The 16,803-nt window shown below is 38.8% G+C and overlaps 1 protein-coding gene across 2 annotated transcripts; it reads left to right on the top strand.

Moving 5' to 3' along the window:
- Window positions 1-4,564: 4,564 nt before the first annotated feature.
- On the top strand, window positions 4,565-15,868 carry gdpd2 (glycerophosphodiester phosphodiesterase domain containing 2). Of its 2 annotated transcripts, XM_061048353.1 has the most exons (16): window positions 4,565-4,708; window positions 6,525-6,747; window positions 7,504-7,607; window positions 7,744-7,837; window positions 8,095-8,154; window positions 8,239-8,337; window positions 8,428-8,521; window positions 9,366-9,511; window positions 11,106-11,188; window positions 11,548-11,707; window positions 11,807-12,013; window positions 12,104-12,252; window positions 13,403-13,550; window positions 13,719-13,801; window positions 13,884-13,912; window positions 15,204-15,868. In XM_061048353.1, the coding sequence occupies exons 2-16, from the start codon at window positions 6,661-6,663 to the stop codon at window positions 15,269-15,271; spliced, it is 1,611 nt and encodes a 536-aa protein (XP_060904336.1). In that variant the 5' UTR covers window positions 4,565-4,708; window positions 6,525-6,660; the 3' UTR covers window positions 15,272-15,868. The 2 variants fall into 2 exon arrangements, with proteins under 2 accessions (XP_060904336.1, XP_060904338.1); XM_061048355.1 differs by lacking the exon at window positions 13,884-13,912.
- The last annotated feature ends 935 nt before the right edge of the window (window positions 15,869-16,803 follow it).

Genomic DNA, 16,803 nt, shown 5'->3' with positions numbered 1-16,803 from the left:
GAGCAAATCTCACAAGGAAGACAATAAAATCACATTCATTTTCTGCTTCTACAAGAATTTCCAGTATTCCAGGTGCGTGAATTGAGTTTATACAATCTGGAAAGGAGGAAGGAATTTATATATAAAGAAAGCCTATAAAGAAAGTCAAGGAAGCTGTCAGTGATGTTGTAAAACGGGTCTCTGAGGTGGGGATTGAAATTATCAGTAGAAAAATGTCAAACTACATTCTTTACAAAGACGAGTTAATGATGAGGAGCTTGAAGATTGTAATTAAAGGTAAGGAAAAGTGAAAACATTCAAACTTTTAGGATTATTGTTTGATGAAATGCTCAAATTGGAAAAATCACACTGGAAAGAGGAGGATAAATGCAAGAAAGGTTTGAATATGAGATGACTGATAGGCTTTAAAGACTATTTATGTTGAATTGATATGATAAGTTTTGGATTATGGTTGTGTTGTTTGGATCAGCTTTATATACGTGGCTGAAAAAAATAGACAGAATTCAAGCCCAAGCACTGAGGTTATGTTGTGGGGCAGTTTAATCTACGCCCCTGTCAGCTCTTCAGGTGGAAGTGCTTGAAATTCCTCTAATTATTGAGCAAATCTGCAGAGCCAGCCACAATGAACTCCACCCAACAAAAAAAGGAAATAGATATGCTGCAGCAGCAAAATGAAGATCATTATTATACTGTCCCAACACTCACCAATAATTCTTGGCCCCATGAAAAGATATCACTGTGAGACCAACCTCCATTGCCCAAGCGAACCCAACACAATCACTGAAACCACACCTCCATTATGCTCATGACCAAGGACGAGTGGTTTAAATGGGCAAGCAGGGAAGCCCTTTGTTTTGTACACATAAAGATGAGAAAGATATTGATAATGAGTCGTTGTCAGGCTTTGTTTTGGCTGAGCACTTAAGTTTCATTCTCTGAGCATCAACAGGAGAGGCAGTTGACGCGTGTCACACCCTCTGTTGTTTGCAAGCTGAAATTCTGAATTTTTACGAAATCCAAGTTTAAAACAGTCTGAATCTGAAACTGCCAGCAGAACAAGCTCTGATCTGAAAACTAGGAAGCGTCTGACGCGTCAGCGTGGCCACAGAGCCCGGGCATCCACAACTACTGCTTTGCCTATTTCCTCTGGTCATCTGCTAAACGCAACATGTGCTACAAAGAAATCTCTGTCATTCATGGAACAGGAACAGGAAAAGACACATCTGTCATAGACAACAAAATCTTAACAACTTGTCTCCGCTTAAAAAAGCCTCTTCTCCCCACCCTTCATTTACTTTTGGCCTCTGGAACTGTCAATCTGCTGTGAATGAAACTGAATTCATCCAATCACTTGCAAAAATGTCAGACATTCAGGCACTTGCCCTGACTGAAACCTGGATCCGCCCAGAAAATACAGTCACACCAGCTGCTCTTTCTGTTGGCACAGTGTTCTCACACACACACCCCGCTCTGTTGGACGCGGAGGTGGTACAGGTATCCTCATTTCTAATACCTGGAAATTCAATAAACTCTTCCCACTGAGCAACAACTCCTCATTTGAATATCACACAATCTTGGTTACCGCTCCTATTCAAATGTACATTGAATCATTTACCGCCCACCAGGGTGTAATCTGAATGATTTTGTTGTGGAACTGGACAGGCTACTCTCAGAAATCCCTGATGATGGAACACCACTGATTGTAATGGGAGACATGAATATACACACTGATAAAGCCCAGGCAACAGACTTCCTTGCTCTCCTATCCTCATTTGACCTCACGCAAGTCCCAACTCCTCCTACCCACAAAGCTGGCAACACTCTTGATTTAATTCTGACTCAGAACTGCTCGACAGCAAACCTGACTGCTGTCCCTCTGCATCTATCAGACCACTTCTTTATTCAATTCACAATCTCCTTGACGGAACTCCCTCAGGCACAGCCACAAATGGTGTCATACCACCAAAACTCAAAATCCAAACAGTCCGCTGACCTCAGTGACTATAAGCAAAGACTTGTCTCATTCTTCTCCAGCCTGAATACGGCCAAGACAACATATTATCAGAACAAGATATGCAATGCCACAGATACAAGAAAAATGTTTTCTGCTTTTAACTCACTGCTTCAACCACTTCCTCCTCCACCCTCCGATCTGTTCACACCAGACATGTTTGCCTCGTATTTTACTGAAAAGGTTCCAACCATCAGTAACCAGTTTTCTGAGCCTGACCAACTCAGCCCAAAGGCACCAATCAAAAGTGCCTCACTCGACTCATTCTCCTCTCTGACTGAGGATGAAGTCTCTAAGCTTGTGCTAGACTCTCGGTCCACCACCTGTCCTCTGGACCCAATACCATTTCCTCTCCGCTTAATGCTGCACTTAAGCATATCATCAACTCCTCTCTGTCAACAGGTGTGTTCCCCACTGCATTCAAGCAAGCTCAGGTCACCCCTCTGCTCAAAAAACCCACACTAAACCCAGTCCAGGTTGAAAACTACAGACCGGTTTCTCTTCTGCCCTTTCTGTCAAAAATACTTGAGCGCACAGTCTTTAAGCAAGTCTCTGAGTTCCTGAAACGTCCAGAAACGATCTGTTTGACCCAAATCAGTCAGGCTTTACCCTAACCCTAACCCATTCTACTGAAACTGCACTACTGTCAGTAACAGAATCGCTACGAGCTGCCAGAGCTGCGGGTCAGTCCTCAGTTCTATTACTGCTAGACCTGTCTGCTGCCTTTGACACAGTCAACCATCAAATCCTCCTATCCACGCTCTCTGAACTTGGCATCTCAGGGTCTGCCCTCTGCTGGTTCGTGACCTACCTCTCTGGGCGATCCTTTAGAGCAGGGGTTCCCAAACTTTTCAGGTCGTGACCCCCAAAATAAGGGTGACCGAAACTGGGGACCCCCCACTGTTCTTTAAGGTGGTTAGTTAGGTATATAACGTAGCGACAGCCACGCACACACTAATAAACCTATCCAAAAACTAGTAACACAAAATAACAGCCTAAAAGAATTAAAAATGTCATTTCACTTAATGATACTGTCTTTTATGACATTGGACTACTTTTTGTATATTTACAAAAATGGTAAAAAGATATATTTATGCACTTTTAATTTTTTATGGAAGGCATCTCGCGTTAGAATACCTACTAACTTAATGATGATGGTCTCCATATTATTGATGATGATGATGGTAATGACGATGGTTTTTGTTTGATAACGATGACTTATAAGATGGTTTCTATACTGATTAGAGCTCTCAAGAACTGCCCTCAATGTTGTGCTTTGCCTCTGTGCAATGCCTGTCAGCACCTGTGTGTCCAATCGGACTCAAAGCTGATCGTTTGCTCTTACTGAGGTTGTTCCCTTTTTTCTAGATCCTTGCTTGTGTTGTACTTACTCTCTGATGTACGTCGCTTTGGATAAAAGTGTCTGCTAAGTGAATTGTAGAATTGTAGAAAATGATTCTTCAAATAACTTTGAACTTTGGTGTAACCCAGAGTTGCAACTGAACCCAATAGTTATTAAAAACATACGGTATCTCTAATTGAACTTCTTTTTTTTTATTGTACAGCCCTGTAGCATCCTCTTCCATTCACTTCTGTAGTGAAGCCTAAGTGAGTGACAGGTGTCATAGCATTCACCCTTGATTTGCTGATCATTTCAAGCAGACTACTTCTCGATCATTTGGGCTATATTCATTCACCCCAGGCCACTGAATTTTGGCCAATGACACATCTTAGCAATACAGTGTAGATGTTAAAACAAAACCAAAATGAAGAAAGTATGTCGTTACAGAAGGAACAATCTACTTTCATTATTAAGTCAAATAGAATGTTTTTCCAGTTAAAATGACCAGGTTTCAAATTCAAATGAAAGGCCATGTCCTTTAAATTAAGAGGCAATAAGAAGATGAAACCACGTAAAAGCAATTCTGTGGTGTAGCAGACCCCGGCCCATGCCTTAAAAAGTGATTAGTAAAATCCCAAAATCAGTTCTTGAAGAGTAAAATTTCACTCCCAGTTTGCTTTTTTAAACCATCTTTAAAAAAAACAAAACTATAGTGGATAGTGGATTAGTTTATCCGAAATTAAAAACATTTTGTTTTTATAACCTACATTATAATTTTTTTGACCTAGCCCTTTCTCCATTAGGGCCCGGGGTATAGCCTTACAGTTCTCCCCACTTCACTCGAGAATATCTCGCAAAATTTAGCAATTTAAAAGAAATGTAATCTAGTTCCTATAGGCTATTTAAATTGAGAAGAAGGTTGATCAATGGGGGATTTTTGCCTAAACCTAAGTATTTATTGTGTGATTTATACATCATGAGTTGCCACATTTTGGTATCATTAAAAATAAATATTTTTATTTTCACCAACAGTGAGCTAGATGTGACATCCTGCTGTAGATGATCTCTGGGCTATTGTTGCATATTTGCTACCTCTGAACTTTGTTTCCTAACCTGACCTGAAGTCTATGGATCCTCCCTCTCTGTTTGGGCTACACCCCTTCATTCAGCAGCACCCATCCATGTGGGACTATTCGCATTCAGTTCACGGATTAACAGAGGGTGAAGAGGGTGTGAGAGAAGGAGAGAAGAGAAGAGGAGAGGAGAGGCAAACTGAGCGCTTTTTCCCATGAAGTTTGTTTTGATGTGATGGTGAAGAAGCTGACGGAGAATCTCACGGAACAGTTTGATTAATGGTGAGTCCTTTGATCTGTGTTTGATTCAGCAGATAGATAGATTAAAAACCCACCGGAATAAAGTTTAAAAAAATGTTCTTGCTTTGCCAAAATTCTTGATAAAATCACATGACAGTTATAGAAAATCTCTTTCTCTCAGTGCAATTTTAAAACCTATACAAGATAAGTAAAGGCATGTGTATTTTGAGTTGTACAGTATAAAATGTATACTGAGTTTATACACCTCTCTAGTTTTGGTCAAGGGTAAAACAAACCAGATCACATCATGATCTGTCTTTGAGACTATCTTTGATCAGGTGGCTCTCTGTTAAGATATTATGGGCTGTATGAAATGTTCTAGTTTTGCTAATTTATTGATGCAAACAACAGAGTGAAGGTGTTCTCTTATGGTGAAACATGTCCTGTCATGAAGGGAAGTCAAAGCATTTTTATCATGTCACTGTATAAACATTAGTCATTATATGATAATTAATCTCTCATCAGTTTTACCATTCAAGTATCAACAACATCACCATGCTTAAATACAGCTTTTATTTCCAAACAGCGGAAAATGCTGAAACCTATTTGGCACACAAAATATAGTACCTGTGTCTTTAAATATACACCACCATGCAAGTCTAATGTATCCATCCTACAAAACATTATCCTTGAAGCAGCATGTCTGGCATTGGCATTAACCAATGATGTCTTCAAGCTACGTTTTATACAAAGGGACGCTGTTATAATGCACCCAGCCGCACAAAAGTGTTTAATTGTTCTCTGATTGTAATGGGAACACGTTTCTATTTCTTTTCTTTAGTCCTCTTGTCACGGGTTGATTGTGCGGTTTTTCCCACGCAGTAATTACTCAACATTCCTCTCAGGTTTAAAACTTCCTTGTAAATGTGCAGGTTTTGCAGTGAAACAAAGCCTCTTCTTTTCCCTCAGTGACATTGAAACCTGTCAACCTGTACAAACATGCTTTTATTGGACGACATATGCCTGATAATGAAGAACAGTTCCCTAATGGCAGAAATACCTAATCTGATGGTAGGATTTAGTGATACAATTCTTTTGGGTTATGCACGATAAATATTTTAACTTCATCTTAAATGAAGGCTTCACCTATTCAAAACTTTTACCCTAACCTTGAACTTCCCTTTATCATTAATGTTTTGACTTGGGAAGGAAAAGAACAAATATAGGGAAAATGACTGCTGGAATCCCCCCCCCCTTCCCCCGGGCAAATCAAGTCCAACAAGAAACCTTCAGACAACAAACTTTTATTGCCTAACATGTCACATCAGTTGGTAATTTCCCATGACATTTCTGCTGGTAGAGGTACCATAACCTGGCACAACGGTTAAATTATGTGCCTTGACATGTTTAGATATTGTTGTGGCACATATCTGATACATATCAACATGCCACATTTTCGCAAAATCTAAACCCCTATAATCTCCAGGAATCATCGACGTCCCAAACGTGTCTTTCAGCTCTGTTTTTATTTCATCACACTCAGAGTTGATTTACTCCCCCCCCCCCCCCCCCCCCCCCCCCCCCCCCCCGTGTGTGGACGTGCCTGTCACTGTGGCTGTTTGTGCTGCAGAGGCTCAATAGTGTGACTTCACTCTCAGGCTGGTCCGAGCATACATTCAATACCCCATGGTGTTGGCTATTGTAAGTGCTGCCATCAATTGAACCCCCCTTTGCACACTGCCGCTATTCAGGGGGTTACTGAGCGGGGATTGCCTTAATAAGCAAAGAAACCCCTTGTTTCCCGGTCCCTCATTTGCTTTCTGTCACAGTCACCCTTTTCCCTTCCTTCCCTCCACAGCTGTAGAGAGGTGAAGGAGGTCAGGCTTCTTCCTAGTACCCGGAGAAAACATTATTGAGGCCGTCTCCATCCTGCTTCAGGCTTTGTGTATCAGGTGTCTGAACAGGACTGACACGGTGAGAGAGCAGGGGAAACGATGTCTCAAGATGAAAGCTGGTGGAGGGTTTGCAGCAGGGGCTTGTATAGCTGCCACTGGAAGCAATCAAGTGAAAACAAGAGAAAAGTAAGTGTTGTTGGCTCTATTTGTGTGCTATAAAAAAAGACTTGTACATGACCATTAAGATGTTCAGATATGCTCTGGTTTATTAGGTTTTTTTAGGTCACTTGTGCTTCCAATTTTTTAATCTAATCCCATAATAAGGGATTAACATTCCAGCAGACTGAAATCAGAAATTTATATTTTTGCAAACCTGTTGGCCATCTTGTTCTTTAATTAAATGCATTGTTGATTATTGTTGATTATATTATATTCCATTATTTAAAGAAAGTTCTTCATACACTTGTAGACAGGAAACATTTTCTAACAAAGTGATGATTATAAACACTAATGTGCAGAAGTGTGCCAATCACAATCAGTAAACTCACGGGCCCCATCAGGCTTGTAATAGGTTTATCTGGATTAGAGAGGGGGAGGGATTTGCAGCAGTGCATATATATATATATATGTTTATATTTTATTTTTAGAAAAATGAGCGGGCTGAGGTGTGTGTGGATGGTGTAACAGAATGAAGGGCTAAGTTGTCACGGCTCAGTACATTGCTCAAACCCAACAACGAAAAAATGTTGGAGTCATGCCATTTAATTCTCTTGTAGCACACACACACACACACACACACACACACACACACACACATACTTTCACTTCTACACACACACACAGCACATAAACGATTTTGATTACTAGCTGAACCCTGATGACTTTAAAAGCTTTGAAGTGTCAAAAGCTAAAACATTTATATTCCTGTTCTTTTCACATCAGCGTGCGTGCTGCTGGTTTTCAGTTCTCACTCTGGTCTTCCTCCTCTCCCTGTGCTGGATGTATGTTTGTCTGGTTACTTTTAATGACCAAGACGATGTGAACTGGTGAGCGAACACACACAAACATCCACATGGCCCACATTGAATGTTGAACAAAAGCCCAGAATCCTGTCTTTTCTTTTCTTTATTGGTGACCGTTGTTCTGCTAACCCTTTGCTGCCTTCTATTGTTCTATTATAAGGCAGGGCTTTGCAAAAATGAAACGGTGGGTGAACTGGTTCATGGTGCTGATCATCATCTCTGCGGCTATAACCAGCTACTGTGTTCTGCTGCTGGTGAGAATAACGTATTGATGCTGTAATAACAGAGGAACTCTCATGAGACTGGTTAATCACGGCATTTAGATTTCAACCAAAAAAAAAAAAAACAACATAAAATAGCCATTGTTTCGCCTTGAAACAATAAACCTATATAATACAAAAAGAGAGATTAGCATCAAATCCGATGAAAAAAGATTAGTTTCATATTAAGCCAGAGATTAAGACGCCATATTTGCATGTCATGTTATAAAATGAACCTCCTTTCATTACAGATCTTTGCATTGTTCCAAGTTCTCTTAGGAGAACCACTCGACTTACATTGGCTGCATAAGGTATATTAAATATACTTGTATGATACCACACAAAAAAACTCTCTTTTATCATTGAAGTTCATGTTTTCCTTTTTCTCTGCCAAGGTCTTATTGTTTTTGGGAGTTATATTCATCACTTTTGGGGTCGCAGGAATCAGTCTCGAGTGGCGACAAGAGTGGCCAACTGTTCCTCTGTCCCTCCAGGTACAGTAATATTTTAGGACTCCTATTTTTTCTACAACGTTTCTGTCAGTGAATTTCATGTGTTTCTGTTGTGTGTTGGTCTCTTGGCAGGCCACAGCTCCTTTCTTGCAGTTCGGTGCTGTTGGGGCGTTGACCCTGCTGAGTCCGTTCGTCTTCAGGGGCTTCCATGCAGCTAAGGAAAACTGTAAGTGTTAAACGCCAGTTAAAGGTACACATTGGCATCACAATGTGACCCCAGAGTTGATTTGATACCGACACAGCTCCCAGTTTCTGTATCGTCCTCTGAAATGATTTAAAATGTGGTATTGGGTGAAGACTTGTTACTAAGCCAGTCGATGCAGCATTATGAGTCCAGGCCCTCCCCCACAAAATCAAACCTTTTCAGGTAAAATATCATGGGGAAATAACAAACAACAGGTTTGAGCTATCAGAGAGTGTAATTCAAAGCTTGTAACCTTCAGTAATCGTTGTTTTTTTAACCAATATTAGTGGTGGTTTTCTTCAAACTAGCTTCTGAGGGGTTGGTATTGGAAAATACTCAAGGTTAGGTATTGGAATAGAAAGAAAAAATGTACTGGAACATCTATAAGAAATGCCACTATTTATACAAACACAACATTTTCCCCACAACAAACCGGATAGCACATGCACAGCCAACCTCTGTCCTCAGGTGTCTGACATGCAGTCGAAGGAGTTTAATTAGAGCACACACTCTTAACCATTTTTTTATTTTTATTATATGAAACCCAGAAAGTACAGTTGTGTCCATGTGTATTTCACCAAATGCTTTCGCTTATGTGTTGCGTGATTTCATTCTGTGTAACCTCATGTGCCAAAGTATTCAAAGAGGAATATAAAAGAATGCACGGATTTGAAAGGCACTGATATTTTTGATACTCCCACAGAACAAATAGTGCTTTATTTGATCAAACTTCTAAAGGGACTTTTGAAGAGGTCCTTTGTTTACTCACATCAGAGTGGAAAAAAAAAAAAAAAAAGATTATATCGTTGACTATTGTTCTCACCAGGGTCTAAGTTCCTCATCGCAGTGGTGTTTGTGACGGTGTCTGCAGCCATCTTCCTGTGTCCCCTGCACATCCAGTCTCCCTGTCTGATAGAGATGCACGAGTTACCTGAGAAACCGAAGCTCATTGGCCACAGAGGAGCCCCGATGGTAAGCATCCTGCTTTACTCGACAAAGGCTTAACGATGCACATTAAACAGTCTCCCATAGTGTACCCCTTAGACGGCTATGGAAAGAGCTGCTGCAGTTGAGGCTCTGCAGAAAGGGGCGATTTTAGCATCCGACCTGTAGGGGTGCTGTGACATGTAGAGTTTCCCAGTCCTCCCACTGAACAACTCATTTTACTTCACAACAAGAAATAGTCTCTACATATGAGGAGGTTATTAAAAACAAATAATTGTAAGTAACGTGAGTTTTTATCCTCAAAATACTTTTTTAAAGAAAACAAAAGATCGAATATTCTGTTTTTGCACAACTATTCAATCCGTGCTTTTTTATTTTTATTAATATTACAGGTCATTCTTATTTGAACAGGTAAGAGGAGGTTGGGGATAATATAACATTTGATAACAGTACATCAATACAGCAGTGCAAGCCAAAACTGTGTGGTCAGATTTTAAGTGGGGAAAATGTTTTGCATGTTGAAATATTCAAAGACATTTAGGATATTATTTCTTTATTAGTCTGACATTAGGAGAAAGCCCCTGGATAAATAATGTGACTCACATTATCCTTTTTTTTTTTTTTAATTGTAGTTTTTATTTTTCAAATTACTTTATTAGCTATCCTCCCCTGTCAGTCACAAGTCCCACAAAGAGCCTACCAGAGGTGTTTCCATATAGCATAGGATAACAACTGAAACTGTGACAGAGTTCCTGCACTGGGATTAATACAGTTTTCTAATCTAATCTAATCTAATAGGTTTGAAATGGTCATTTAAAAGAGGAACAAAGCTTTAAAAAAAATCGACCAATGATTTAGGTTGATAAATTCACTTCCATTATTGTTTCTCAGCTACACTAATCTGATAACATTATAGTTTATTTTCAGATAAACAGTACAAACAGTACCAATCCATCAAGAGAAATATTTTCCACTGAGACAAGAGTGTTAAGGGCTTAGTGGTGAAACAAGACCACTCCGTTACATAGGTTTTTTTTATTAAGATGTTTGACGAATGGCAATAAAAAGAAAATAATAATAAAAAAGAGAAAAAAAGGAAACTAACATTTATTTGTTGTTTTTACTTTCTATCCAAGTGTCAGAAAAAAATCAATATTCCATGCCAGCCATGCAATAATCAACAGCTTTAGATTAAAAAAAGTGTTTACTATCTGTTTTTGGATGGATTGAACAACCAGGTATAAATTGTGGTATGTTAGCTTCAGAGTTTTATACCTTTAGCCTGAAACTCGTTGTTTCTGTTTACTGTCTTTACGTACAGGCAAACAGTCAGCTGACAAAATATTCCACAACAGTCAATATCCTCTTTTACATGTTGTACTCATCTGAAATAATGTGCTCCTGTTTTTAGCAAAAAAATCCCAAACACTTTTCCAACTTCTCAATAGGTAAAATTTGCAGATTTTTCCATTTTATATTCCAGTAAGAGGTCAAGTTACACAGATTTACGCCTCTGTTACTACCTCTGTGTGGGGGGCTGTTTGTGTGTCTTAAGGGTACAATACCTAGTGTGCTTTAAGCACACGAGTGTGTCTCACCCATCTGCTCTCGCTGTGTTCAGCTGGCCCCAGAGAACACCATGATGTCGTTCAACAGCAGCGTCACATGCGGCGTCACAGCCTTCGAGACAGATGTTCAGCTCAGGTACAGTGAAGATGGCATCAAATGAAAAAGGATTTTTTAATGTTTGATATAATAGTAAAGTGAATTTTAAGGGGTACTGTGTATTTATCCCTGCTGCACTTTTTGCTATGCTCAGCCTCCCGTCTTGAAGTTGTTTTACTTCTTTTGATTGGATAATTGAGGATTTGGTTTATTCATTTGTCAGTTTCTTCTATCTGGTTGTTGACCAGATGATCAGGTCCAAAGTCTTATCTTATTTACTTTTTTAATATCTTAGCTCACATATTTTGTTCTTGTTGCTCTTGCAGGTCAATACATGAATGAATGCACCTTGAAACAAGTTTTTTGTACCTCACTTTTAACCTTTTTTTCTGATATAGTGAAGACAGAGTTCCCTTCTTGATGCATGACCATAAGGCGGAGTTCCTGAGCAGAACAACAAATGTCAAAGACAAGTTTCCAGACAAATACTTCAGCCACAGCAGCAACTTGACCTGGGAGGAATTAACGAGTCTGAATGCCGGGGAATGGTTCATAAAGGTGAGGGCTGTGCGTTGTTACAAACACTCATTGAGGTTTTTTTTTTTGTGTATTCATGCACCATGCTGCAGTCACAGGAAGTATGATCTAATTTTGCAGACAGATCCTTTCGGTTCAGTTTCCATGCTCTCGGCAGAGGAGAAGAGAAAAGCCCGGAGACAGACTATACCTTCCTTACTTCAGCTCTTAAACCTTGCAAAGCAGCACAACGTCTCAGTGATGTTCGATTTATATAGTCCTGACGTGGAAAATGACACAGAAGACACAGTCAGCACCATCTTGAGTTCTGGCATTGACCAAAGTCTGGTAAAGTCTATTTTAATCTCAACTATGATGGAATTTGATTGAAATAATTCACAACTTTATTGTCAAGCTGTTGTATTTGACCTCTTGTAGATTCTCTGGCTTCCCCGAGAAAAAAGAGAATATGTAGATAAGATCGCCCCAGGCTTCATCCAGGTCTATAACAACATGAAAGACATGCTTAACAAAACAGGAAATCACCTGAATGTGAAATACAGCACGTTGAGTATGAAGCAGATCAGGTAAGAAACAATCCCAAACACTATGCACTAATATTACCTATGCAGTAGTGCCAGGAGGCGTGCACAGTAGTGTGTTAATTAAAAGTGTGTGTGTTGCATGCTGAGACACAGTGTTGGCACTGAATATAGAGCACAAGATCTACCTCCAGGGAATGAGTTTCAAATTATATCTCCACCCAGGAGTGTTGTTCACAATAGAGCATACCCACCTTTATAAAAAAAAATGTTTAAAAAATGCAGTTTCAACATGTTTGAGTTGTGCAATGATCTCATTGTGCATGAGGGCTTTATGATAATGCTTTAAGATATGCATTTCAAGTGTGCACTATTTACACATACACCTTTCATCCCATGCATTGGTTCACAAATGGTATGTAGTATAAATGCATGTCTGATCAGGACTGATGTTGCCTGAGATAACACCCTGACAGTCGATTTATAAATGCAGCAAAAAAAAAAAACATGTATTATAAATGTTTGTATGCAAACATGCTAACATACATTAAAAAAACAGACACATTACTTCACACACAAAAAAAATTATGCTTTCCATTCACACAGCTCACATTTTCCCCTACTGTCACCTTGGGGTGGGAAGTCCTGTCTTATCAACAGGATAATGATGTATCACTGTGTTCCAGTTACAAGTTGTTTAAATCTGTGAAATCTGACAAAGTGTTACCATTTAAATCTCTGCACAATGATTGATCCACAATTTAAAAGACAGTGGATAGAGAAAGATCTAATGGGACATGAGCCATATTTCCATAAAACTCCATATTTGACAAAGCCTTAGCTACCTATAAGAAAATGTTTCCCAGAAACACTTCCTGGCTAAAACAAATAAATGAAGAGAGCATTACACAATACCAATTCCAAATGTTAGCCTTTGTCTAAGGGTATCTGATGGGTTATTACATTTGTCAGATTTTCACTGTTTTCTTTTTTTTCTGATTAAAAAAGGGACAGGGAGATGATAACAGCTGTTAGGTATCTTGACTTTTCCTGCGACTTTAAAAAGGCAGTAAACAAATAAAAATATGAATAGATATTCGTCTATAATATACTACTTCTAACAACATGATAATTATGTATGTCAGATTCAGTGTTTGCTATGATCCATTTTAAACGCTGCGTTTGCATCCTACAGTGATCTACGCAGTATGAACATTACCGTGAACCTGTGGGTGGTGAATGAACGTTGGCTCTTCTCTCTGCTGTGGTGCGCGGGGGCCAGCTCTGTTACCACCAACTCCTGTCATCTTCTAAAAAAGATGAATGAGCCTGACTGGTTCATGGTGAGCACTACACACACCTGCACAAAGATCATGTTTTAAGGACAAATTAAGTGTGCAGAGTTCATAGCATCAGTTGAAGAAGTTGTTTAGGAGCTGAAAAGTTTCTACAGTTTCAAAAAAACAAACATTATTATTATGTGACGTGACACACCTTGACCATTGTTCCAGGCTCCTGGCACATACAAAGTCATATGGATCACTGTGGACGTTGTATCTTTTGTGATAATGATTGGCCTCTACATCTTTCAGAGGTAAGTTGAGCCAGTTTGCTAACTTGTGTCTGTTGCATGAAAATGTCAATGACTGACGCGTTCACCTTGATGTTTCTGCCAGGAAAGCACACTGTTTCTGTCAGAGAGAAGGTACAGTATGTGTAGATCTTTACAAATCATCATCATGCTGATTCATGATTCATCTACAATTTATTAACACAACTAACAAATTAATCTTTAACTTTACTACATTTTTATCAACATATTTCTAATCCACTTTTTTTTCAATTCCATATGACATCAAAACCAAATCAAACAAATAAATGACAATCAGAAACAAAATATTTTGCTATTTGCTTAATACAATCTTAATTGATCTATGACAATAGTTACCTAACCTCCTGTTGATCGACTTACAAAACCTTCCAAAGTTAAAAGAATAGTAAACAACCATTCAAAGGAACTTGTGCAATGAAATAGGAGGATGCTTAGCTACATGGCTTGCTGTAACATCTTATTGAAATGGCTTGATATTCAACATCACAAAAAGACGTTTGGCATTCATGAAAAAGACTGGTGGTTCTCAACTGGTGGGTCGGGGTCCAAAAGTGAGTCGCGGAGCCAGTTTTCAGTGGTGTGCAGAAGCCTGCCTGTGGGAAAAAAAAGTGTTAAAAGTCTATGACGCACTTTTCAAACACATTAGTTTTGTTCTGTCACAAGCTCTGTACCGTCTGAGGTCAAAACTGTATACTTTTTCATTGAACAATTCTGATTGGTTGAAAAAGATCAAGAAATTTGGATCGCAATGTTTCATGATGAATCAGAATCCGATTATTTGGCCAGGTATGCTTACACACACACACAAGGAATTTAACTTTGGTGAACTGTGCTGGTGTGTCCTGGAGCTAGACCAGTTGAGAACCACTGACATAGATGATAGCACCATGACATGACACTAATGTTTGTTAAAAACTGACATGATAGCAGATTCAGAATATCCCCCGTTAGTGGCAGCCATCTTGATTTTTTTTTTTTAAACAGAAATGCTTCAACAGCACTTTCAAAGGCTAAATTAAAGATGCCACATGTGTGATTCATTTGGTGGAGAGAAAGAAAGTAAGAGGTTCCCCACATCCGCTCTTTGGTACTCTGGCCCTAATAAGATCTAAAGCTGTGATTAGTAAAAGAAAAGATGAGCCTGCAGACTGATGAAGCTACCAGAATAAATGTCACTCTTTACAAGGGAGTGGTCAGTTGATTCAAATATAAGTTTTTAAATAGTTTAATACAGAGGCCTATTGAATTGCTCGTTGGTTGAAAAAACAACAACCCAACCATTTGTGAGCACTGAAAACTGCAAACTACGAATCAAAAAAAGATGTATGAATGATTTATAACAAGATTTTGTATAATTTGTCTGTTTTCTTCTGACTTCTTACAGAGAACCAGAGGAAGAGTACATTAGCGTGGAATGAGAAAGAGCTGTCTCCTTTCTTGCCGACTGTGTAGTTCCTTCGACCCCACAAGGAGATTTTATTATTTATCCTTCAATGCACTGTTTGAATTCTTTGGACCCAGATAAGGACTACAGAAAGTTAATGTGAATATTCATACACTGTTATCTGTGACCGTGAAAATAATATTTTTATTTTTTAAATTTGTTTATTGGATGTGAATCAAATATCAGCACTGTGCCACCACTGGATGGCAGTCTTGTTTCATTTTTTTTTCTATAAGTTTACCCAAAGTTTTGATCATTATTCTGTTGCTACTGATATTAAGACATTCTCTCAGTGTATCACTGTATTGTATACTGAAGATATGCACTGCATCTCCTCTTTGCACTCTAAGTCATTTTATATTTCTTTGAGGTTTTTTTGTACCAACTTTTCAGTGCCCAAGTGCAGCAAAGCTGTGGATTAACTGTGATCTGAGCCAAAAACAAAATCTTTTTTTCCCAAACTGCCCTATGTCTGTTTGTTCACGATTGTATTTCTCTTAATGAGTGATTTTGATTCAAATGTATGACGGGACTGGAAAGACTTAATTTACTCATGTACTGTACTGAAGTAAAAATATCAAAGTTTTTGGACTAAATAATTTAAATGTTGTAACTCTTCTTTCACTCCACCGCATTTTAAAAGGGAATACTTTTTACTTTTCTCCTCCAAAGTATTTCCAGCTAACTACCAGTAACATGTATAGTATAATATGTATACCATGCTGCATGCATTGCTGTAAATTAACTTAAGAAAGCAAATGGAATTGATTCCAACCAGCTCAACAGCAACAAGAATTTGAAATAAACACAAGATATTTGTGCCCTAATGAAAGGATAAGCACTCAGTGAAATAGCCCCTCATCCCAATTAAGCCCCTATGCCCCTCTGATAAATTATATATAGGCCTACTTATGGCCCTTTTGCCACCACAACCAAAACAGCGTTGCCACGTGGTTGCCACCAACAGACCCATGGTTCGGTTTACCTTACCACATGGCCTCTAATGGCCCCCAAAACTTAACTGTGTATATGGACAGCCAGAGCCAGGACATCACTGGGACAAAAGACAAATACAGGCCTAGTGTTTTATATGCTGTACGTTAATGCCTTAGTATACTCCTATTAATTACATAGTATAATACGACTGTACAATGTGCAACACATAAACCACTTTGTCCACATAAAGTTGCTATTTCATTATTCACTTATTTAATTTGAGTAGGCCTATGTGTTTAAAATCAAGTAGGCTAGTCTTCATTTTGTTTACAATGATAATGTGTTGGGTATGAATACTTAACACTGAGATGTCAAATAGTAAAATATATCCATGTTAAATATTGTTCCTGACCTAAATGCAACCTTATAGGCTAGCCTTCCTACTTCAGTTCCTAATCTTATTAGAAACATAGATTTTAAGTAGCCTATGTAACAATTACAGTTGTGGTGGGGTATCGAGAGTGGTGGCACTTGTTTAAAGTGTTCTTTAGTGCTTAAGCTTTGTGTTGCCTTATATTTACAGGATGAACCAAAACCAGTGTTG

This window comes from Labrus mixtus, chromosome 10, assembly GCF_963584025.1.
Source record: "Labrus mixtus chromosome 10, fLabMix1.1, whole genome shotgun sequence".
Classification (NCBI taxonomy): domain Eukaryota; kingdom Metazoa; phylum Chordata; class Actinopteri; order Labriformes; family Labridae; genus Labrus; species Labrus mixtus.
The sequence above is the reverse complement of the archived record's forward strand: the minus strand, read 5'-3'. Positions and strand labels throughout refer to the sequence as shown.

Excerpts from the sequence above, each read along its gene's own strand:
- gdpd2 (XM_061048353.1), top strand. The coding sequence starts at position 6,661 with ATGTCTCAAGATGAAAGCTGGTGGAGGGTTTGCAGCAGGGGCTTGTAT. Across the intron at positions 8,155-8,238 it reads ACTTACATTGGCTGCATAAG|GTCTTATTGTTTTTGGGAGT; the intron begins GTATATTAAATA and ends TTCTCTGCCAAG. Across the intron at positions 13,802-13,883 it reads GGCCTCTACATCTTTCAGAG|GAAAGCACACTGTTTCTGTC; the intron begins GTAAGTTGAGCC and ends TGTTTCTGCCAG.